Source organism: Empidonax traillii, unplaced genomic scaffold, assembly GCF_003031625.1.
Source record: "Empidonax traillii isolate 1590-97213 ecotype Southwest subspecies unplaced genomic scaffold, ASM303162v1 scaffold875:size256809, whole genome shotgun sequence".
NCBI lineage: Eukaryota > Metazoa > Chordata > Aves > Passeriformes > Tyrannidae > Empidonax > Empidonax traillii.
In genome coordinates this window covers 193,296-218,747 of record NW_020956068.1, presented here as the reverse complement: position 1 = coordinate 218,747, position 25,452 = coordinate 193,296, and the positions used below count along the sequence as shown (strand labels likewise).

Sequence of the window (25,452 nt, the reverse complement as noted above, 5' to 3'; positions counted from 1 at the left end):
TCCTTTCTTTCTGTCCTGCACCTTTCAGGCTCACGAGTTTAATGCAGTCTAGAACTGGAGAAAAGGTCAGTTTGTAACCGGGATTGTAAATTCATTTTGGTTAAAGTAATTAAAAAATTATAAAGAGGTATTGGTGATTGGATATTTAGTCCAGTCCTTTCCATGGCTGCTGCCAGGAGATACCAGTCTGGAGAGGAAAGTGGCATCACATCTTCCTCTGCCACAAGTCTAACCTGTCAACTGGAATAAGATAGGCAGTTGTGGTGTCCACACTTGAAGAAAGGTGTTCAAAAACATTTCAAGAATTGCCAAGGGTCCATAAAACTCAATGTTACAGTGAGAGACACCCAAAAGAAGATACAAATAAAGGTTAGAGATTGTTTGAGGGTTGGTTCTATTGTTCCTCCTGGTAGATGTCTTTTAGTCCATCAGTAAAAAGGTGCAGGGAACTTTAGTGGTTAGAAGTTGCAACTAGTTCCAAGCAAGAAAACGCACATTTTTTTAGCAGCAAAAGGGAGTTCTTTTACCCAGATGAACTGAGTGGAAAAGATGTAGGAGCTTTATGAGTGACCCCAGCTGCCTGCTCTGCCATGCTGCTGCTGGTGACTGCTCTAATGAGACCCTACAGAAGGAGGTGAGGGGCTGTATCTCAGGTAGTCTGGAGTAAATCTGGTATTTTGAGTCAAATTAATCTCCACTGATGACTGAAGCTGTTCTTCCAGGGAAGGAGAAATTGTATCACGCTAAATTACCACAGCAGTGTTTGCCAGAAGTGGTTGGTTGTGTCCTTATTGCACTGTGAGAACAACCTGTAATGCCCGGTTGACAAGGACTACCTGTTACTTGGTGAAATAACTGTGATGAAGCAGGCTGGAGTGGTTCTCAAAAGCAGGATGTTGAAATTAGCTAACCTCATGGTTTTAACTGGATCGCAGCTCCGAGGTCACTTCCAGTCTGGACCAGGTATGTGTGTGACACAGAGTACTTATGCTGGGAGGTAGTTAGGTATTGATCTCTTGTGTAATGTGTGAACACTAACATGAGCCAGCAAGGCACCCTTACGGCCAAGGCAACCAATGGCACCTGGGTCTGTGTGTGTGGGAGCACTGTCAGCTGATGGAGGGGACCCTTCCGCCCTGCTCAGCACTGGTGGAGCAGTTTCAGAGTGCTGGGATCAGTTCTGGGATCAGTTGTGGGGTCCCCAGTAGAAGACAGGCATGGATATACTGAAGTAGGTCCAGTGAAGTAATGAAATGATTAAGGCATCTGATGTACAAGGAGAGGCTGAGCAAGCTGGCACTGTTCAGCTTGGAGAAGAGAAGGCTCAGGGGGGTCTCCTCAGTGCCCATAAATACCTGATGGGAGGAGTAAGGCAAAGGGAGTAAAGGCAAAGGAACCAGACTCTCCCCAGTGATGCCCAGTGGCAGGGCAAGAGGCAGTGGTCATAATCTCAAACACAGGAAATTCCATTTAAACATAAGAAAACACTTTTTACTGTGCAAGTGATTAAAGACAAGAAGTTTTTTCCAGGAAGGCTGAGGAGTCTTTATCCTTGGAGACACTCAAAACTTGACAGGACACGTTCCTGGACAACCTAGTCCTGACCTGCTGACTCTGCTTGAGCAGGTGGGGGATTGACCAAGGCAATATTCTGAGGTTTCCATGACTTCAGCCATTCTGAGATTCTGTGATACCAGAATACATATTATGGACAAGGAGTGCTGGAGCTGATGACACTTGTCCTGCTAAGACACTGTATCATTTGAATTCTCATTTATGCAATGTTTTGATTAGGACTTTTATTGTGGCATCAGCACTCAACTGATGTTCATTAGTCCTTCTTCTTCTGATGGGCTTCCTTTGTCGTGTCCTATTGCATTTTAGCACTCAGCCCCAGATCTAGAAATTTAATTCTGTTTTTGGTTCTTAGGTACATAAGCTTGCATTTGGGATCACATCTGAATTAACAAAACTGGACAATTTTTTTTATCTCAGCAATTGATCAGTCAGTCTGTATAATAGAACTGTTAACTTTATTGTTTTCCACATTAGCAGTTTGTGTGTCACGTTGCAAGTTTTATGTGCAGTAATGTTATGTTTTTATCAAGGGCATTGATAAATGAATTGAAAAAATTCATACCAAAAAAATCCTTCTATAAGCTCACAAAACATGCGATGCCTGGGAATGAAAACACTTCAGCTATAGTCTATTTTTCACCTAGTTGTTAACCAGTTTTGAAAATTAACATTTAATATGTTACATTGATTTTGTTTATAGCCATTTTTTAATGCACGATTATGTCAGATATTTGGTGAAGATACTATTTCAATCACAATCTTCATTATCAGTCTAATGCTTAATCTCATTAAAACAGTATCAAATTTGTTTGATATTCTGGGTTCCTGGCAAACTGTGCCAACTGACATTAATAAACCCTTAATCCGTTAATTCCTTCATTAGTATCCCATAGCAGGGTTTCTATTAGTTTGCTTGATGACACTTGCTAGCTGAAGCTGCCTGTAGTTACCCAAGCGATTATATTTTTTTGTTGAAAATGCGGGTTCAACGTTAACTTTTTCTATACAAAGTCTGAAATTCAAATTACCGCGGTGCCATTGCCAAGGGCCCTGACAGCAGAAGCACAGGATTGTCGAGCAGACCATTTTGTCTTCGGTTTCTTAACCCTTCTCCCCTTCCTTAAAGGCGACGGGCGGGTTTCTGTGGCATCCCCCTCGCTGCCCGCCCCGGAGCGCTGCCAGTGCCGGTCCTGGCGGGGCGGAGGGCGCAGTAGCGCGGCGATGCTCTAGATGGGGCTTCAGCACCGGCAGAGGCAGCCAGCTAGCCTGCCAGCCTCTGAGCGAGTAAAACCAGCCTATTAAAGGCAATGGAAGGGTCGGAAACAGCGTGGTCCCTCCCTTAAATTCGTTCTTCTTCCTTTGCTCCAATTGTCTCTTTTCACACAGGCTTGCTTGGTGGCTAGAGATATCCATCAGGGATGGAGGCCGAAGCCATTATTGTTTAATATCTTTATTATCCAGCTGGACAAGGGGTGGAGTTTGTTTGGGCTTTGGGTATATGTTTCCACTCCTGGGTTTTGACTGCTGGGCTTGGGGCTAGATCCCTACCTGTGCACCTGGCAGTGGCCTCTGGCAACTGGGGAGAGCTCTCCAGTGTGCTGTGGAGGAGCTGCAGTCAGGGCCAACCCTTGCCATCGGGAGCTGCTTTCAGCTGCCTGTCTTGTGCCAAGGGCACTGACCTGCGGATGGGACCTCTCAGCTCACCCCAGGCAGCACCGTTGTTGTGGACCAGTCTGGTGACCACAGGGTCTGGGTTGCACCCACCACTGCCCCAGGCCGGCCCTGCTGGCTCTGCAGGCACTGCAGAGCTGGCCCCAGTCTGTGAGACCCTCAGGCTCCACTGTCACTCGGTGACAGAGCAAACCCAGAGGCAAGTATGAGCCAGCAGGCAGTTCTTCTGAAAAAAACCTGGGATGCTGATGGACAACAGGTTGAACATGAGTTAGTAATGTACCCTGGGATCCTCTGTCTGCTGTTACCTGCCGGGAGGGTGTGGGGAAGACTGATCCAGACTCTTCTGTAAGGTGCCATGTGGGATGATGAGAGGCAGCTGAACACGCATGGCAAACGTGGGGAATTCTGAGCAGATGTTAGGAAAAAATTGTTCACCACAAGGGTGGTCAAATACTGAAGCAGGTTGCCCAGAGAGGTGATGAAGTCTCCAGCCTTGGAGATAAAATCTCAACAGGACACAGCCCTGAGCAGCCCAATCTAGTTGCCCCTACTTTTAGCAGCTTGTCTGACTGATGGCCTCCAGAAATCCCTTCCAAACTATATTAGTCTGTAATTCGGTGATTCTGAAGTGGTGTTGCTGTATCTAAACCAGCAGTGTGTCCTGGCCTGTGCTGCCTCCCAGAGTGTGCATGGAAATCCTTGGGGAGATTGCTAGCTGATCCACAAAAGCCATGTCACAATTTAACAGGGAAGGAGACAGAGTTCCAGTGTCTGGAATGGTTTAAGTAAGTAAGAACAACTTCCTAAAATATAAATTTGGAAAATAAAAATACCCCTTTATTTCATGCAGATGCTGTTAGCTTGTCAGTTCCGTTAATTTCATTTATGGCAATAGTTACAAATGGGAAATCCTGATCCTTCTCAGGCTGCATTCTGGACAGGGATCATTGGTGGCTTGTGCACACCAGTATAACTATATACAAATACCTTTCCTTTAGCAGACATGTTTCATTTGTACTTCTGTAGATTGAACCCCCTTTTTGAAATCGAAAGCTGAAATTTCAGAACCAAACTAAAGAGTTCTTAACATTTGACTTCCTTTAATAATACATATAACTAATTATTAAATCCTCATTCCTGATTAGGATGCATTCATGTCAATATTTATAAAACATGATGACTTTTAGGATTGCTTAATTTTTTGCATACAGAAGACGGCGTTTACTTTCTACATATTTTAAAGCAGGTTTTCTGGAGAAACCTGGAAGTTGAGAGGAAAGCTGAGAATCTTGCCTGCACCTTCCAAGTTAACAGTGTCATTCCTAGAGGAAGAATATAAGCCAAAGAAGCTGAAAATGCCCTGCCATCAGCCTTTCTCTGTTTAATCTATTAGCCACTCAGCTGTATAATGTATTATCTGTCACACAGTGATAAGCAGCTTAGCTCTCTGAGATAATATTAAATATGTTCAGTTTAGCCTAATTCCACAGCGTTCCATGAGGAGACACCCTGATGTCCACCTGGAGCCCTCATGAAACCAGTGCAGCCCTGCAGTGGCGAGGACCCTCCTGAGTGGCTCATGGCCTTGGAGGAGAATATCCTTTCCAACTCTCAGGTCTTTCCCTCTTTTTTAAAACTGTTTCTTCAGCTCCTGTTTATGCGCTTCAGGAAATGAAATATTCAAGTGAGCTCATGCTCCAGAAAACAAAAATATCCCTGTCACAGATCATCCAGAAGTTCAGAGGTTTGAATAGAACTGCCTCCGTCTCTCGTTTAACAAGTTCTGCTGCAAAACCACATTTACTCCTACTTGCATTTTTCATAATTTAAAATTACATTTATTTAGTATTTCATTAGTAGTTCCTTAGAAGTTTGACAATCACATCTACTTCCTATATTCTCTTCCATTACTTGGAAAATTCATGTGACCTTGAAAAAAGCCCTGAAAAATCAGGTTTCTCTTGAGTCCACTGAAAGCCCTAATGACACTAATACATAGGTGAGGTAGCAGTCTTTGCTTTTTTTTGACACCTCTCTGAGGCTGAAGGGATAAAGACTGTGTGATGACAGATCCTCTCAGCCCCCTCTCCACAGTGATTCCAACTGTTCCTGGCACAGATGCATGTACTCCTTTGCTCTTCAGGGAGTTCCATCTGCAGCTCAGTGATCACAAGCTGAATTTTAACCAATGGATATAAATAGATTTGATGGGGATGATGAATGTGATAGTCATCCCTAGACAGTCAGTGCCAAGAAAACAGTGATATTACTTAAAAAAAAAAAAAAATTCAAAATGTTTGACTTTTTTGAAGAGAGAGAACGAGGTGGAAGGATGCAGTTATGGCAAGTATAGAACTTAAAATAGTATAAACTGAATTTATCTTGGCAAAATATAATAAATACAGCACTGACTAAAATGCAGGTCTACCAGTGTTGGTGGGTGACCCTGAAGCAAGTATTGGTGAATACTGTTTGTGGTAGGAAAAGTAGAATAAACACAAGTTCCTGCTCTTTTTCCTTGACTTTTCTGTTAATTCTTTGCATATTTTAAAACACAATCACAGTCCTCAGGTCATCAGCTTAAAAAAAAAAAAAACTGCTCAGACTTCTGCTTATAAATTCTAAAAGTACTCTTTTTAGAGTATTGCATGTATTCCTTTTGGTAGGAAACCAAATTCGACATTGGAGTTAAATGTCATATGACCTCAAACAAGGTGTGCACCAGTGCTGAGAAAACTGAATAGAGTGGTACAATTTCCACAGGATTTAAAATTAACCTCATTGGATGATTGGCTTACATTTCTAATCCGATATATCAGGCTAAATATAGACTTTGAAGACAATTTCTTCCCATGCAAATAATCACTGCAGGTTAAAAATGAATGAAAATGTAAATTAAGAAAGAAAAATATTAAGTTAAATTATAGACAAACTGTCACTTGCTAGAATATTGAAGATGCCTGCAAGGGAAAGAATGCAAAAGTGGAAAAAAAGAAAGAGCAAAATTATTATCTTTGAATATATATTTATAGAGGGAGAGTTTCTGATGCTGTCAGCAGTTTCTGTCAAAGATCTACCTTTAGAGACGTCACTGCTGACTTTCAAACATTTCATGTTTTATTACTGCATTTTAATCATTAATTATGAATGGCGTCCCTGAATGATCTGCAGGAGCTATGAATCATTCATTATAACTAAAACATTTTTTTTCTAAACCAGGAAAAGGACAGCAGAACCTTTAGAAAAAGAACTAACATTTTAGGAAATGCTACAAATCAATACTGCAAAAACCTGTAAGGTCACAGAGGGAACCAGAGAGTGAGGAGCTGAGAAGAAGACTGTATGCAGGTTGGGTGTTTTTTTTAAATTTTGTTTTCTCCTCTAGTCTCCTAAATTCCTGAAGGATGTAAATATCATAAAATGTATTATGTATGCTGATGCAAATCGAATTTAGTAAGCCCATACTAAAATTTGGTAGATAACAGAGCTGCTTCTGTGCAAGAACCAGCCCTGTGGCACTAAACCAATTTGGGAACAGTCTTTAATTTCCCATATTAAAGCAAGACATGAATTTCCATGTGACAGATAAAAAATATTTGCTTCACTGACAAAGGTTGCTATCTCTGTTGGAATTCAGCAAGTTCCAAACATAGAAGAAATATCATAACCCGGTTCACTTGCTTTTATTTGTTTGTTAGTGTAACTTGTGCCAAGAAGTATAAATAGCCCTTAGTTCCTGGGGAAGCTCACAGCACTGTTTTTGATCAGTCTCATTAGAAATTTACTCTGAATCCTTAAGGAGTTTAATATTCTTAATACATGAATTCCAGCCTATGAGAGAAACTGTATCTTCAACCATGATCTTCATTATACCCTAGTCCCGTAAAAATCACTCTCGTTGAATGAAGATGCAGTTTTCAGACAAAAAGGTGAGACAGCCCAGGCTTGGAAGTGACAGCAACAAGTAGACAGCGTGAAGACACCGCAGGTAAAGCTGAGTCTAAGTAAAATGGAGATGTCTGTAAGTATGAAAACCATGACTAATAATTATCTCCTGCTTGTCATCTTTAATGGCTGCATGCCAGTGAGCGAAAATATGGAAAGATCCTAAAAGAAATATCAAAAACGAGACTGTCTCTCAGAAGTTGCTTTAAAGAAGATATACAAGACATATATAATTCTCTGATTCTCTGCCTGCTGCAAACTAGGTAGACTGCTAAACTCAGAACCAAGCCAGGTTTTCTCGCCCTCTAGGCCAGTGTCTCACCACTGGGTCATGCACTGGAAGTTTTGTGAGGCCCTCGCCAGTCATATCCTGAAAAGAATCTGACCTTTGAGTTCATGATGATTCCAGGAGTTGCTGTCTCCCAGCATGAATCCACAACCCATTTTGTGGAGTATCCATCTTTCACACAGTCACATTTATTTCACTGAATGCGACTTGTCTGAGCAAGGTCTACTCAATGGGAATAAGGAATGCAGCTATGGGCTTTAGTGATTCCATGGTGAACTGAAATGAAGGAGCTGAACTGGCTCTATGGACCTATGAAACAATATTTTTCCCTTCTGCAAAGTCTTCCATGAGGTCTTTGCTGGACCCTTGCTAGTGTTTTACCCACTGATGATGTGAGTGATCTCAGGAGGAACCCCTCACACTGGATTCCAGTGAAGCCTATTTTGTAGTCCAAAAACTCTGAGAAAGGGTCTGTTTTTTGTCCTATTATCCAGATTCCATTAAGAAATGCTGCATCCAATTATGACACCAAAGTATCTACTGTGTTGAGTTTAATATTTCTCAGACTTTCCTAAACTGTAGTAATCACCATTAAAAAGTTAATATCAAGTCAAAGTTATCTCTTCTTGTTTTAAATAGAACTGGTAGGGGGTTTTTATGCATAGAAAATAGACCGGGCATCACAGATATCTACCCAATTAGGGTACAGGCCATGGAAATGCAAAACATAATGAACTTTATTCTACAAATCTGAAAGGAATAAATACATTTTAGCCAATTTTGCAGGATTACTTTGCCAAAGAATACAGACAGTGGATATACTTTGACAAGCAAGTCCATGCTTGGCACAAAAGAGTTTGGGTTGAGACTGGAAAGACAATGCATGGAAGGACAATGATTTCTCTATCCTTTGCCTGAGACATTGTATGGTTTCTCATTTATTTGGCTGCTGTTTAGCCTGGCTTACATTGACTTCTACATGTTCCTTTGTTCAGTGTATTAGTTGAGCAGATTTTATCTATGCTGATCTGCCAGGCCAGGCAGCTGCTTTCCACCCAGTGCACTCCTGCTCTGAATCCAAGTCTCTTCTGCTTCTGCACAGGCAGGGGAGGGTCCTCTCTGTTAAAACCAGCCCATGAATCACAATAATTTCCCATGTAGGGCAATATAGCCTGTCCGCAGCACTTCCCTAATCATTGCTGCCACATTTTTCATTCTCCCTCCATCAGCTTCAGCTCAAACTTACTAGTCCCCTCTCCAGCTTGGGTCATCTCCTCTCCAGTTTGGGTAACAAGACCCATGTGGTTTCACCACTCTTTCACTCTTCTTGGTTCCTCACCATGAAACATGCAATGCCATCAGGGAAGCACTCCCCTGGCCTAGAAGAATGCCAGTAGGTTGGCTGCAGCTGTTTTTATGGAGTTGAATTCATGCCATTTATGCCTCCTGTCTGTGGGCAGAATCTCTGTCCGTTGCCCAGGATCTTCTGCAGAAAGATGGGCTACACCTGTGGCAGGGTAGGCTTGTCCACACTGCACCTTTGGCTGAGGAGTAAGGGTGGGCCAAAGATTCTCTCCTGCTGGTTCCCAAAGGTCATCTCAAACCTGTGAGGGAGTAGAGTCTTGGGTCTCCTCAATATGAACGTGGCCCCCATTTGTGGGCTTGAACCCATGCTTGAAATGAGCGCACACATAATCTTTATCCTCAAATTTGTGTCAGCTTTCCAAGTCTGAGAGGTTTCCCCACCTCTCTGTGCTGTGAAACATCTAAAAAACTCCTAACTATAAAAATGTTAACTATTCTTAGTTCATTTACTGCATACACTTGGGGAAAGTTGCCAATATTCATGTACTCACTCAGCTGCTTCTTATTCTCCACAAGTTTACTTTTTCTTTGTCCTTGTATACGTAAATATTATTACAGACCAAATTCTCCTGCATCCTGTAAGAAATGAATCTTCTAAAGTACCTTGTCAGAGTAGAACTGGTCAGACATGGAAAACCAGCTGGAAAACAGCCAAAATGGATGTGGTGGTAGATTGCTTTTCAAAGGGCTTGGCAGAAGGTCCCTCCTGGAGGAGCTGGCAGGACTGTAATGCTCTATGGCTGCTCCCTGAGTGCACTTCACATCTTGAGTGCTCACTAATTCAGGTTTCACTGGAACTGCAGATGGGGAAATGGGATTTGTGGGGGGTTGCATCCCTCTGCAGTAATGAAGAGTACTGAAGGTTTTTCAAATTAGCAGAAATAAGGACACAAGCCTACTGAACCAGCCATTGTCGAGCCTGATTTGTTTGCAGTATCTTGGACTGAAAGAGTAGGCAGGGTAGAAGGTTCACTGAATGAAACCTGCCTGATTTCCTGCCCCTCAGTTAGAGCCACCATCTTCAGAAATGGTGAGATCTTTAAACACACAAGTAGAAAATGAACTCTGGAACTTCTTATAAGTTGTAGCTGTAAGTTTAAGGAATGATGATTGATTTAATACAGAGCATGAAGGATGTAATAATCTCCAGGTTCAGTTATGGCATGTCAGCTGACTGAGCGGTATCAGATGATGAATTTCACATGAAAATGTTTTTCTTTTCAAAGGTCCTCAGTATTAGGAATTCATGGAGGGAATCAAATCAGCCACAGATACTAAAACCAGTCATGCAGCAGACTAAAGGGCAGCAGCTGAGAAGAATGGACTCATACAGCTCTGGAATTATCTAGGTATATTTAGATTTAAATGGTATGAAGGAAGGCTTACTCGGCTCTCTGAGGATTTTTCTTTTTTTTTTTTCTTTTTCTTTTTTTTTATTTTATTTTTATTTTTTGGGCTTTCTTTTTATTCAGTTAGTTATAAAGAGATGGTACAGAAATCATTCTGAAATCAAGAACAGTGCTACCTTTCCATTTTCCTCAACATACCACAAGTTTGTGAATGCGAGTGTCAAAACCTTTCTCAAAGTTGTTCCAGCTCTGTCTCTTTCCAAGAACCTGCTTTAACACATGTGCTTTGTAGTAGCTTCAGAGTAATTCAAGTCAAAAGAGAAAAAGCTTTGTCTTGGGACATTATCTCTAAAATCTGACTGTGGGGATAGCTGAGAAATGCTCTTAATGTAAACCTCTGGCCACAGGGAAGGTTCTGGAAAAACAGAGTCTTATGTGAATCTGAGCTTGTTATTGAGAGATGTTGGTGAGTAATAAAACATCCAAGGCATTTCTGCAAGGGATAAGGTGATCCTGACTAGGGGCTGCCTGTTCTGCATGTAGAGGAGGACTCATAACAGCAGGTACAGCACACAGCTGCAGGCATTAAAGCACAACTGAGAAAACGTATCCTGGAGGTTCCTTTGCGATTAAAATGATACCTTAAAAATACAGTGGTTTCTAGGATGTATGCAGAGGATTGGGCTCCAAACAGCATTATTGCATGTGCTTTCAAGCTGTGTCTAGCCAAGATGTTTATAGGCCATCAGCCACCACACTGACTGTCATTATGCAACAAGTGCAACAGTCCTGTACTTACATTACATTACTTTGGCCATTCTGCATGTTTTAGAGCCTTTAAGTTATCTTTCTCTTGAGTTCTGCAGTGTGAGAGCAGTTGATGATATTCTGCAGCTCTGTCGATGCTGGAGCACTATGTTTTCGCTACTCTTTTTTGCTCCCTACCATGACAGTCACATTCCTACCAAGCAAGATTGCTCAGAACTGTCAGATCTTTTAATGAAACTCTAAAACTGTAATTTTCAACATGTTTTGATACTTTGAATTTTTAAAAAGTGCTAAAGAATTCTTTAGAAATTTCAAATATGTGGATTGTTGCAGAGTCTATATGATTTTACTACTTCTTAGCAACATTACACAGAAGTAACTGATGGGTACCAGCAACACAAAGACCAGAAAACTTCTAATATGCCTAAGACAGACTGTTCCTTTCAGGTGAGAAATGAAGCCATCTCAAGCACTTTTCCAGTCCTGAACATAATATTCTGTTTCTCCCATATTTTTCTCCTATCCCTGTTGTATCTTGCTATACAATTCATCTTTTATCATAGTTAGAATGTTCTTTGTTCAAAGCTGTACTTTCATACTTCTGTTTTCACATACTCATACGCCTTGATTTTGTGTGTACTTTGTTACCTTAGCAGCGGGAAAGTTCTGTTTAATCTTCCGTGAAGATCTGGCATAACAATGAATCACTCTTACCACGAAATCTTTAGAAACTACCCCCTGCCCCTCCTGCAAACACTGGAAACTGCTCATAAATCATTTTAGCAATGTTTTTAATTTATTACATTTCCTCTACTTAACTAAATGTTTGTACCATTGCCTTCAAGCCTCTAGATCTATACAATAGGAATGGAGTTAAAGGTGTGGCCTTTAAATAAATGGCCTCAGGACATTTACCAGCAGCAGCTGCAGGACAGAGCATGATGTCCAGTCTTAACCTGTACACCACCTGCAAGTGCAAAATGTCACGTGATAATGTCTGATTGGTTTTACCCTCTGCAGAGTAATAGTTCCCTGCTTAGGAGCCATGTAAAGTAAGAAGCTGCTCTACAAGCTTTAAAGTCTTTAACTGCTCAGTGTAATGTTTATTTTTCCTAATTTTCTGGATTATTTCCACAATGAACTAGCTTCTTGATGTGTATGGATACACTAGCAAAAGAGATAAATGAAAAGGCTGTCTGGATTTTCAATGCCCATGTTGCACCCAAGTTGATACCAAGAAGTTAGAAGCGCAAAATTTTTAGCCCAAAGTATTATAAATTTACTTATTGAGAACTAAAAGAATATTCATTGAAATACAGATCTGTTAAAAATCTGCTTCAAAGGGTGTTTGAAAGGACACTTTAATTAAGTTGTGGTATTTGTTGTGAAGTGGTTGAATGCAGGCAGGAAGCCCCCTGCTCTGTCTTTGATGGTGTCTCTAAACGTGTGGAATAAGGATGCTGAAGCTTTGGCTAAAGCTGTGTCAAGTGTGGTGGATGGAAGACCTCCACGAGCTCTGACACTTTAGCTCCATTTGAGTCTATCAACTCTGGCTGTGAGCTTAGCTGCTTAGACTCTGTTTTGAAACTCAAACTGCAGAAGCCTCCCAACCGAAGGGCTAAGGAGCAAAAGGGAGAATCTAAAAACAAAAAGAAAAATGTACATTGTCTTGGCTGGCTACAGATCAGTTTGGGGCATTTGAAATGGAGTAGTGGGTCTGGATTCTTCTAACAGGTGATAGTTCTACCTTTCCAACTACATCATTTTTTCCTCATAGCTTTTTGTGAATTTATGCAGCTCTGAAACACTTCCAAGTGAACTGAAATGAAAATTGTTTGTTTTCCAGATGGGAAAGGAGACTAAATCTGTGGCTTTTGAAGGTTACAAAGTAGAGGATTCCTAAAAGGAGAGGAAATAACTTTTAAAATACCTTAGTTACAGTTTTTACAGTCCTATGAGAATTCTTAATTTTTTTGTTTAGAGCTCATGCTTTTTCCAGTTAGTGCCATTGCAACATGGTTTCTCTAGGCTACTGGTTATGTGTTATGTGTCAAGGCTCTCTCTGAGAGGTAGGAGCATCCTCTTCTTCTATTTACTGAGAGATAAAGATGTTCAATAGCTTTCAGAATCAGACTTATAATTTTTTTCTTTTTTTTTTCCCCTGCCGTATTTAAGAAATTTATTAGAAAGCAGGAGTTATTAATATTACAGTGTAATTCTATACAGTGAGTATAGCATATGAAGTGCCGTGAGTGAATCACATACAGCCAGCTGCAGTGAGTTGCCCTGATTCTATTTGTTTCATTAAAGACTGCCAAAATAGAATATTAAACCCAATATTTTCTAGTAGTGAGTAAATAGAGAACAAGTGGGAAGTAAGCACCTCTGTCTTTTAAAGAAAACTTAAGAGAAACACAGGAAAAGATGTTGTTAGAAATAATCCTGCAGTCTGAAGGAAATTCACTGAGTAAGGTAATGGGAATTTTCCAGCAAATTCCTATAAATACACACCTATCACAGAATTTTATCAAGCTGCTTGGTGGTACCTTACAAATCAACATAAAGAGAAGTTTGTCTCCTTTGTTCCTTTTGCTGAGCAGTCAGCAGCAATTAAGCAGTAAACACTTGTTGGTCACTGATTGGTGGTTCCCACAGTAAAAGTTATGCTTAAGTGAAGACAGGAGCACCAAAGCCAGAAAATCTTAACCTTTGTACCTAAGTGTACCCTGATGATGTTTACTCTTTTTTTTCAACAAGCACTCTCATGAAAGCAAAGTAATGTGTAGCTGTAAACCCTTGTGGGATTGGTACTTGAATTCACATTTTAGGACTGGACTTTGTATAGTGCTGACATTAAGCTCCACTCCAGAGGACAGTGAAGTCAGTGGAAAGCTTCCCAATGACTTTCACAAGATAAATCAAGCTCAAAGTGAGCACTGAGCATTTTATGGCTCTTGATAGGTACCTTCCTCAAGACCTGCAGGATTTCAAAACAGATGATCAATATTAAAATGTAAAGAAAGTTTTAAGGACATATTTAGCAGCAAGTCAAGGTCTGGTTAGTCTGGACACTGGAAGATCACTGAGGGCTGTGGCAATGCAAAGGTGTGAAAGAGGCTGACACCACGCTCTTCAGCATTGGGGTGAAACGGTGGAGAGTTTAGTCAGAGGAAATGAATAACCATCTGGCTGCACGTAAAGACGCAAGAAGATGAGAGTTGCAACTGTAGTAACACGTGTAAGGCTGCCAGGTATGTGGTTCTTAGACTTTAAATAAAGACAGGCTGTGTCCTCACATACCCAAAAGCTGACCCAAGGGCTGTAGGGATTCCCCTTGGTTCCTTGCAGATGAGCTGACTGATGAAGGGTTATTTGGGGTTATCTGCTTATCCCGTTGATTAATAACATCTGTTCCACCGCTGACAATATTGGGAACTGTACATCTATACCAGAGAATGAAAACTGGCAGCACCGTTTAACTCCTTTGGGATGTCTGGTGTAGGACAGCTCTCTTGCCCAGTGACCTACCCACCTTGTGCTGTCACTCTAGCTTGCCTCCTCAGGGGCGCCTGCCTTAGAACGGCTTCATTTTCCGCCGCTTTGCCGCAGCAAGCGGCGGCCAGAGGGTCCAGACCCGGCCCCGGCGGAGCAGAGCCGGCAGCTCTGCACGGGGCAGGAGGACCAGGGGCAGCCTGAGCTGTGAGCCAGGAGCAGCCCTCTTGGCGGGGTGGGTCAATTTCACCCCTTGCTCACCTGGACCTTTGGGCAACTCACCTGGAGGGCGGCGCAAGCCGCTCTCAGCCTCCCCAAAGGCTCCCGGTAGCACCGGGCAGGCCCGGGCGCTGGGCACGGCGGCCAGGGGTGGGCAGGCTGCCGCTCGCCTCTGTTTCCCCTGCAGCCGGGCGCGGGCAGGCTGCCTCCCACCTCCGTCCTGCGGCTGTCCCCGCCCGGGCGGGACTACAGCGCCCGTCGGTCCCTGCGCGCTGCCCCCACACTCCCGCCTCCCGCCGCTATCGCCTGCCTCCTGCCAGCCGGGAGCCGGACCCGGCTCACCGAGAGGGGCTGCGGCCGCCGGGCAGGGCAGGGCAGGGCGGGGGTGCTGCGGGCCGTGGCCGCCCTCGGGGGCGGTGGCGGGGTGGAGCCGGGCGGCCCCGGCCCCGTCCGTGCGGGGGAGCGGCTCCCGCAGCCTCGCTGCCCCGTCCCGTCCGCTCCCGCCGCCGCGGCTCATGAGGTGAAGATGGTGATCCGCGTCTTCGTCGCCTCCTCCTCGGGCTCGGTGGCGGTGAGTGGGGGCGAGCGGCGGGGAGCAGGGAGGGAGGGAGGGAGGGAGGGGAGCGGGGCCGCCGCAGGCAGAGCTCAGCCTGCGGGGCCGGTGCTGCGCGGGGTTGGAGCCGCCGCTCGCCCGCCCCGTGGCTGCCGAGCCTGCCCTCGGCTCCCAGCCCTCATCCCGCACGCCGGCACGGACCCCAGACCCGAGAGTGAGTCCGTGGGCTGTCCTGGAGCGCCGGGTGAATTCGTCGGGGTTGCGTGTGCGCTTGGGAGGAAAAAGACAACAAGGCTGCCAGAGCTTAACTGGTTCGTAAATTGTAAAACCAAGCACCCCTAAACCCCTTTGTAGGGGGCAAACCTTGGGTGCGTTTAAAGGGTCTTAAGGGTGATTAAACAGGGCTAAACTTGCCCACTTGGGAGGCGGTCAGCAGGGGAGAGCGCCCGGAGGGGCGCCGAGCCCGGGCAGGTACGGTGCGTCGGTGCCTGCACCGCTGCAGGATGGACAGATAAACACAAGGAGAGCCCAGGGACAGGCTTCAGGCCACCAGCATCCACCTCTCTGCATTAAGAAATACTCTGGAGAAGGTACAGTTCCTTTCAAACTCGCTTTTGAAAGACCTCACTGCTTTCACTGTTTAATATAAACTCATACAGCATTCTCTTGTTGAGTTAATTATGCGTGCGACCTATCAATTTCCATATTTTCATATGAAGTGACAGTTTTCTATTAAGGAAATTTGAGTGTAAGTGGTCTACTAAATTTGTTCTTTAATGACAAACATCAGAAGGATTTAAATATAATTGATATTCTTTATGCTTCAGCAGTGAGGGCAATGGCATTTTTTGCATTGCAGAAGGCTGTAGCACTGAATTTTTGCCATCTGAGGGTTTATTGTGTGTTCACTTCCTCCAGCCTTTTACTGTGTGGTACTAGTTTTCAGTTCAGTGGCATGATGACAGGTATGTGTTCTGATATGTTTTGGCATGAAGTGTTCAAAATGCTTAGTGGCTGCATTACAGCTAGTAGAAACTAATTATCCATTTGAGTAGCCAACTCAGTAAACAGTGTCTTCAGAATTCTATTCTCCAGGTCCATCAAGCGTCCACAAGAGAAACATATTCTCCAGATAGGCAGTTGTTTCATGCTGTGGTAGCTTAGTATTGCTAGTTTTAGTTTCTGTTTCATGCCTCACAGGTTGAACAATAATGCATAGGTTTGTATTTCGTTTTTGTTGAAGCGGTAGAAAAGGGCCACATAATTAGCTCACCCAGATCTCCAGTCTGCAAGGAGGTTATTGATAGGGGTTTTTGGTTCTGCTCTCTCCTTACCTTGTTTGTCTGCAAGGTGCAGCAACAATATAACCCTCTTAACTATCTATTAACCCAACAAACCAAATCTGAATTTTACAAACAACTCAATTTGCACATTAGTGCACTTACTGACTTTTTTTCTGGGTTGGACAACAAGAAAATTATATGTAATACTGGTAACAGGTTGTGTGCTGGTGATAGTGAACTTTCTTCATCTAGACAGCAGTACATCTGAGTACAGCCTAGCCAGAGAAGAACAGATCATTTAGTGATTGAAAGTGCTGTTATACAGGACAAGAGCTGTGACATCTCTTTTCTGTCAATGTCTCTTCATCTGTGTTATCGCAGCATTTAAGAGCTTTCATTATGGGTTAGGCTCCTGCTGTTCTCAGTGTTGTATCATGGAGGCTTTTTCTCTGTGGGCTTTGCAAGGGGTGTCTATAGATCCTAGTTAAGTGATAGAGGAAAATGAAAAAATAAAAACTAAAATTAGCTGGTTATGTGGGAACCAGCACTTGGAGAAAAAGGTGGTTACTGTACTGCATGTCTCTAAACATGGAAGTTTTAAACTTATTTTCATTCTCCTAGAACTAAACTTTAGTGTAAAGAAACAAGAAGTGTTTGAGTCATCTAATTCCTTGTCATCTCCTCCAGCCTTCAGCATGACTGCATTAGTTTTTTTTGGGGATCCTGTGCAACTGATGAGGCAGATGATTTCTCTGTCTAGAGAAATGAGTATCCCTTATTGATCCTACTCTGTGTCCTGCTACAAATGGTTTCAGAATCCATGGTTTAATTTTTACCTGGAGGTCAACCTGAGTCAAATTGTAATCTAGCTGCTAGTTAGAGTGGATGTTACTCAGATTAGTAGCTGACCTGCTGTAATTGACAAAAAATTTCTGTATGTAATACTGGCTGATAAACAAAAAACAATGTTATTGTGACACAATTCACTTTCCTAATCTCACTAGAAATACTTTGTTAAATTTACTCTTTATTTTAAAATAGAAGTCCATGTAGACTGTAGGGTAAGCTTTTGTTCTGGCAAATATAGTGAGCTAAACTCTTTGTGTGTGACTCCTTTTGAAATCTTCAGAATACTGAGGTCAAATGATAGGCATTTGGCTGAAATATTCCTGAGAAATATACTGGTTATGTAGCATATAACCAGGCTTCAGTCAGCACAGGCTTCAGTTTGCATAAATATAACTTCCTCTGGAAACTACTAAAATATTTATTGATCTCGATACTTAGTGTAATTTCTTTTGTGAGAAAGAAAATAAAAATATGCAATTGTCACATATAAGTCTGAAAGATAAGGGCACACAGTGTTTTGAGGGATCATTCAGAAGAATGAGAAAAGGAAATAATTGGAGCATATGAGAAGGAGCCAAGAATAACATGGATTTTCCCTTAATTTCATCTTTGAGTTCTTCCTGCAACATCTTCCAAACATCTGAAGGCTCTTAGACCCCCAAGAGATTAATGGTAATAACTATGGGTTTTTTGTGATTTTGTTTTGTTTGCTTGGTTTTGTTTTTGTGGTTTTGTTTGTTTTTTAAATAGTATTTGTGAATATAAACTCCTCATGAGCTTAAAGTAGCTCACAGATCCCAAAACCTAGTTGTTGCTTGAGAGGAAATATTAATTTTCAGTGTTGAGGGAAGCAGAACTGTGGGTTTAGCCTGTAGGGACGCTGTAGACAAGCTTCTGACACCTTCTTGTGAGAAGGCAGGAGAGAGCCATTGTGTGTGTGTACATTTCTGAATAACCTCGTGTTGTTTGAAGCGTGCACTAGGCAGATCCGATTGAATCACAATGTGAAGCCTCTGAATAGGCAGGCAGGCATGTTTCTACAAGCCTTACTGCCTCCTACTTTTACTGACCTGAATTTCTACTCGTGATGGTAAGCTGTGTCTTGAATTCCAAGCACTTCTTTGTAGGGCTGGGGAGACAGGCTTTGCTACTCCTCCCTGATAAGGACATTCAGTGTTCTTCTGTGCTTAGGAGAAAGGTTATTTTTAAAGTAGCCTTTGCTTTTCTCCTCAGCAGTGCCTCACTGTTTTCAGGAAATAGCTTGTGTCCGTGTTTTTCACCAAATCATTCCTAGGTGGCTGTAATTTTATCTGTTTCACTTTTCTGAGTCTATCAATAAAAATTTACATTTGTGCTGCCGTACTATGTATTGACTCATAGTTAAATGGTTTTCAGTGTTTTAAAGCAGCTCTACCTTTGCCAGGAGGCTGGTAGCATGAGCTAAGTAACTCTGTGTCTGGAATCCCTGCAATTATCTAGAAATGCCAAACCAGAGAAGACTTCAGTCTTGCAGTCAGAGGACTGAGGATCATATAAGGGGAATATCAGTGAATACCTTTCAAATAATGGAGAAGCTTCAAACAACTGCATCACTTGTACCTTCTCTTTTGTGGTATTTATTTATTGAAACTTCACCTCTTAAGCTGGACAAATAATATAGAGAAGTTAGTGGAATAATAACACAGCAGGTAGAATCTACTTTGACTAATGAGAGATGAGAACACACAAAAATATCAGTGGGAAAGCCTTCCACAAGGTGAGAAGAACACATCACTGAAATGAATTCCCATTAGTGTACAAGGGCAAGTGCTGCTTAACTATATTCTCCGTGAAAGCATGTTAGGAGGGACAGGAGGGTTTTGGAAGGAACAGCAACAGCTTGAATAGACTTTTTTAAATGACCAAAACTTGGACTTTGACTCTTGCTACTGAAGAGAATTATTTATGGATTTTTTACTAGGAAGCTTAATAAGTGCAGTTATAGTTAAATTGTTTCTACAGCAAATATTGGGTTTATGAGACTAAAGCGTGGGTTTTGTTTAAGCGTATTATGGAGGTCAAACAAGTTGGATTTTTCACTTCCTGGAATGATTTTAAATCACATTATAAAACATTGGAATGTCAGAATAATTATAGTCATGTTTGTTTGGTTCACGTATTGTTAGGTAATGTAATGAAGACAAATACAGTGCTAGCATTCTTAAGGCTGAGCTGGTCTTTTATCAATGGTGAATTTCAACTCCACCCTTGTTTGTGCAAAGTCACTGTACTTCAACATTTCTCGTAGCACTTCTCAGGAATATTGTGCATCTTGTTGAGTGGGGTGGAATAAGTTAACTTATAATATGTCACTTTTAGAATATCCATCATATGACTTTTTTTGTTGTTGGTGGGGGTGTTTTTTTTGTTTTGTTTTGTTTTGTTTTGTTTTTTGCTTTTATGCACCCTGAAAGCACAACAGTCAAAACTGAAAGTGATTTGATTGAGTGATACATGTACTTTTTGTGAAAACAATTATGGTGGTCATTTGGAGGAATTTATAACTTGTTGCATGTGATTTACAGAAGTTCAACTCCCTATAATATAAAATAATAATCTTTGCAAATTATAAACAATATAATGACTTTTTAAATTTATAATTTAGTAAAATCAGAGCAGCAGGTGCGTTGGCTTTTCAGAAATGAGACAATCTTTGCAGTTAGAAGTGATCCTGCAATATCTACTTGGGAAGTAGCCGTAAATTCGTAACCACAGAATTGTCTGACGTGTCAGCATGCTGAGGGTACACCTGTTGGATTGGTTCTTCAAAGCCTGATTTATGAATCCCACATGAACATCGTACTTTGTCACTTCACTTGATCAAGATGGTGCTTTTGCTTGTGCACCCACAGAGCAGTGCTGTAACCACAGCAGTGGCCCTGGAAAAAAAAAAGTTGTATCCTTCTTTCTCAGTCACTGGACACATCATGTTTATCCACGTCTTGGACATTAGCAATTATATCAGGCCCATAGGAGAGATCTGGAGACTTTCTGGATCCCTTTGACTGACAAAATTAGTTCCCTCCTCCTTCCTCAAGTTTCTTATTGTCAGGTCAGGTGGCTCATATTCCTCTTTGCTGGCTTTTGTCAGTCCTATTTTGCAGGGCTGTGGTAGAGGGGGCCTGAGAGCCTCACTCATGACTGTGAATTCTGTGAGGCAGGGAGGTCAGTGCTGAAGGCTTTAGCTGGTTTTCACCTAAAGGACTGACTGTCTGTGGATCTGGGTTTCAAGTATTCCAAATAAGTCTGAATTCTAGTTAATTCTCCTGCCTTGTGATAGAGAGAAGTGTGAGCTTTGGAACAGCAGTTCAGATAGCTCAAGGAACGTGTTCAGGAGAGAGCCAAGTGAGAACCCTAGTCACAAGGATGCAGATGGAATTTGTGTATGGTATTCAGTACCTAACAGTTGCACCATTCTTGTATGCTCTAGTGCTTTTCAAATATTTACATTTCTTCTTGGCAGATAAAGTATGTGGGAAATAATGCTACGCTGAAGAGCATGCTGTGGGCTACACAGTATCATGAGCAGTAGGACAGTTATTGACCTTTGATTACAGTTGTAGCTGTAATAAAATTTCAAAGGAGGTGTTGCTCTGACTAGGTTTTAGAAAACTTTTCCCCTTTTTCTACAGAGTACAGCAGTGTCAAAGTACAAGTCCCCTAATGGGCATTCTTCACTGATGGTGACCTGTTCTCCTTAATCTTCCACCCATATTTTCAAAGCATAGAAATTCTTTTTCCTGGGCCTGATCATAGCGTCAGTGATCACTGAATGTCACATATAACTGAATTTGAACATATTAATGAAAAAGGATATTGAAGTAATGACTAACTTGCATGCTAACTTGTCACATTATTGGCTGCCAACATCGCTCCTGCAGAGAGAAACTCCAACTGAGGGGTGAGATTGGTGGCTCCCATGCTGAAACACTTTGGGTCCCTGCACCTGCTCATTTCAGTGCTGCTGAAATGAAGATCCTGGTAACAGAAACTTTAATCTGGTGAATTCCAGTTGAAAACAACATGTTTTCTCTACACAGCCTACTGCATGCTGAATGTCTGGTTTCTTGTCACTACAAGGGTAGCTCAGCCAAGGGACAATGAGCTGAATTTCGCTACATTTTGGGATCACAGAACTGCTTTCCCAAAATTTGTTCAGCTATTCTTCTGTAAACCTAGGTCAGATACTCATTTCCTCTCAAGACTTTTTTTTTTTTTCCCCTCAAAGTATTATTTGGTCAAAATATGCTAAGCACTAGAGGCTTGGGTGGTGGGGTTTTGTTTGTTTGTTTTTGTTCATTTTTGTTTTTCTTTTGAGCTAAGTATCTATGTAAAAAGAGGTATTAAAGAAGATATTGAGTTAAAGTCATTGCTGGACTAATGTGAATCCTGTGATCTGCAGTCACTTACTAGGTTGTGGTGTTTAGTGTGGTAAATTCATGTAAGATGTGATCCAAAGTTTGTTGAAATTGGTGAAAACATCTTCATTGACTGACTGGGCTTTCGTTCAAGGTGGAGGACCTCCATGCTTATCATTAAACCCAAATGGTGTCTCACTTGTATGAAAAGTTCAGGACTTTATTAATGTGTATTGTTTTGAAAATTCTTTTTCATGCCTGTAAGAGATAAAATGCTGCTGGCTCCAACTTGCAATTGCTCAGGTATGTCTGCAACATTACGTGTCCTCATTAGCAGTAAGGAGGCATGAACCTCAGAATATAATCTATCTAAAAGGAAAGAACTGGCTTGTTGGTAGAAGGTTGTATTGGGCTCCTAAGCCTCTGTCCTTGGGCAAACCACAGCAAGTGAGTACCAGTTACGTGTTTTACAGTCCACATTCTAGGCAAGAGAGCTGAATTTCCTGAATCTCCACCTTATGGTAGACAGTATGGCTAGAAACAAATTATTAGCTCCTGTAAAGTTATGTCTTTTATTACTGAATAGTTCTCTGTTTTTAAGGTTTAAGGATATATAGGTAAAATCCAAGGAAAGTGAAAGTTTACTAGGCAGACTTACCTGATAGTGCCAAAGCCCAGCAAAGCTTGCCAATGCAACGGGACAGTATTTATTCAGAGTAAATTACCTTTCTTAGCATTTGTAAGAGCTTGAAAAAAAAATCCTATATTTTAACAGATACATTGAGTATTCTGGTTCTAATAGTCTTGCTAGAAATGAAGTATACTGCTGAGTAAGTCCATTTCCCTTGCTATATGAATGTTTTTGATTTTAATATAAATACAAGCAAAACTTAAGTCTATAATTCAACATGTTTCAGTTGACCACTGTTAGATTCTCTCTGGTGCTCTTCTGTACTATCCATTTCCCAGTGTAATTATTTCAGACAGTTTATGCTTCTGTTTATCCAATGAGGGAAATGTAGAATAAATTATTAGTTTTGGGAAAATAGTCAGCATTTAAGGAAGTTCTTCATCATATAAAATCATTATCCCCTTTGGCTTTAGCACTTTGAATGGAACTTGAAGATAAAGAACTGTCACTTAACTGGTAACCCACAGTATATCTCATTGCTAGCAAGTACACTAAGGGCAACAGCTTCCTCAGCTACAGCCTGAAGTGTTGGTCCCCTAAGGGAGTCTGTCCAGAAGGAAATGCTGCTATCTTTGTTTTGCCTGAAGTGTGTAAGCTCACTAAGTGGAGTAATCAACACAGAAATGCTGTATTTTGTAGAATCTACTCCTTGTTGAAATCTACTATACCCAAAACCTTCATCACATTCCAGTGTGTCAGTGTTTTTTAACAGCTTAATTTTTAAATAAGTTTTACAGGAGGTAGTTAACTTTTTGCAAGTCCCTTCAGTTGGTAAATTTCCTTCCTGGCAAGGTGAGGGGAAATGTAGAGGCAGTGGTAGTGTTTCTAACCTGTGGCTGTCAATGGAAACAGTCTGCAGTTATCTGCAAAAGTTCAAAAAGCTTCTGAGTTACTAAGTAGTCACGAGATTGTTTCTGTAATCATCTCTCCCCAAACTGGTATGTTGTTTGATTGGAACCCACTAGGTGGGCAAATAGAGTCAATCCAGAAACTTAAGTCACTGTTGACTGTTATTTCTGAAGACATCAAATTTTAGTATGACTCATGTAGGTGAGTAAAATGTGACTGATCTTTCAAGAAATGAAGATATTGGTGGCTAAGATACAAACATTGTACAGGCAATTAATTTAACATAGTTTGTCTCATAGCAAGAGAGCATGCGCACAAAGCTTCCTTTCTTTTCCTGCATGGGCTTTAGACCTCCATCTGTGAAGTATTTTGGGGTGAAATCTTCTAATTATTTTATTCAAAGCTGTGGCAGTCCTTCCATTCAGATGTGCTGCTTTACTGTTAGAGATATTTATCACTATTCTGAAGGGGCTGAGTCTAAAGCATGTGGATATCCTTCTTTTGGGGTGAAAAGAGCTACAGTGAAGAGGAACCTTCTCAAGACCAAGTAATTTCTATCTCATTAGTGGGTGAAGAGAAAATCAATTTGATTTTACATGAGTAAACAAGCTTATTTAGTCTAGATTTAATATTGTACTTCACTATAAGGTAATTGAATTTGGCACAGACAAAAGGGATTAACTGTCTTGCTAGCTAATTTATGAAGAGAAGCTCTTAGGAGATGCAGGTTGGATAGATCCCAGCTGAATGTGACTCAGTAAAAAATTCATCAGAATTTAACAGTGGAAATTCTGTCACAACTTTCACAAGTTTTTGTTTCCTGGCCCTTTCATATACTGCAGAGGATGATATTGGGTATTGTCAGTGCTATTAAATCCTTTGAGTGATTATTTGGAACAATTTAATAGTAACATTACAAATCAGATTTCTTAATTATGGAATTGAGGTCTGTGTTTTTTAGAGAAAGACAAATGAATTTTTGTGTGTCTTCATTTGAAAGGAAGCTTCTTTTGACTTGTTGAACAGTAGAGCATCAGCATTAAGTTGCTGCAGGGATGATAGTGAAATTATCCCTGTCTAATCTAAAGACATGCAATTCATGTACTCATTAAAACTTTGATCTGGATCTGCATCTCATCTTCCTGAAACGTCTCTAGCTGAGTGATCTGATATGCGTATATAGAAGCAGAGATAGGAGTGGCATTTGAAGGATTTAGGTAGCAGCACATTTTTCAGTAGGAACCTCCTACAAAGCTAAAATTGGTTAGAAAGAAGACATAAAACTAGTCTTTGATCAAAGAAGACAGCTGCTATGAAGGCCCTGATGCACAAGCAGTCCCATCCTGCTCAGTGAAACTGGGTTACCTGCAGCAAGGTCTGTTTTTTGGTAAAGGTTCCCAGCATCAGGCCCCTGGGAAGTATGAAAATCTGTGGGTTTATGCTGAGTGGTATTCAGCGATAACTTTGGCTTCGTGGAGGTCACTCCTGTTGTCCTCCTGTTACAGGAGATGTGTTTGCAGTTTATGGGATAATAATCAGATGGCTGCTGTGTTTGGGGATGCAGCTAGTCACTAAGAAATGGGTCTGCAGAAGTATAGAAGAGAATTTACAGATATGGAGCTCTAAGAACACATAAGCTACATGGATATAGTTGCATTTGTTGAAAGAGAAATACTCTTGACATTTATTAATAAAGTTAGAAGCCTTGTTCAGCTCAGTTGAGTCAAAGATAATTTTGTTACTGATCTGAATAATAGCAGTGGCAATCAGCCTTGGTTTAGAGAATGATATCAACAAAATCCATCATCCTAGCCTTACAAAAACATGCTGGTAGAATGTTGCAGTAATATAGTTCAAGTTTATCTGAAGTATGACATTTATCTAGAGCCACAAATGCATTTTTTGGTTGCAGGTTCATATACTGCTGGGAAAACTTGTAAATGTCTGTAAAAACATAACACAACAAATTCTGAACGACTTGCATTGCTGTTACTGCTGTTACTTGCATTGTCAGGGTGTGTATATCTGTAGCTGGCAGAATGACACATCTGTGCCATGTGGATTGTAACTGTCAGAAGAAAATAAGAAAAGTATTGACAACTTTATTTTGCATACTCGTTTTTCAGATTCTTGGGAGCATTTTGAAATCAT

The 25,452-nt window shown here is 41.4% G+C and overlaps 1 protein-coding gene across 1 annotated transcript in view; it reads left to right on the top strand.

The window, feature by feature from the left end:
* The first annotated feature begins 7,154 nt into the window (after positions 1-7,154).
* Positions 7,155-25,452, top strand: part of LOC114067168 — a 43,902-nt gene continuing 25,604 nt past the window's right edge. Inside the window, exons 1-2 of the mRNA XM_027902436.1 lie at positions 7,155-7,181; positions 14,867-15,250. Coding sequence (XP_027758237.1) covers positions 7,155-7,181; positions 14,867-15,250 — 411 coding nt within the window. The remainder of the gene's footprint in view (positions 7,182-14,866; positions 15,251-25,452) is intronic.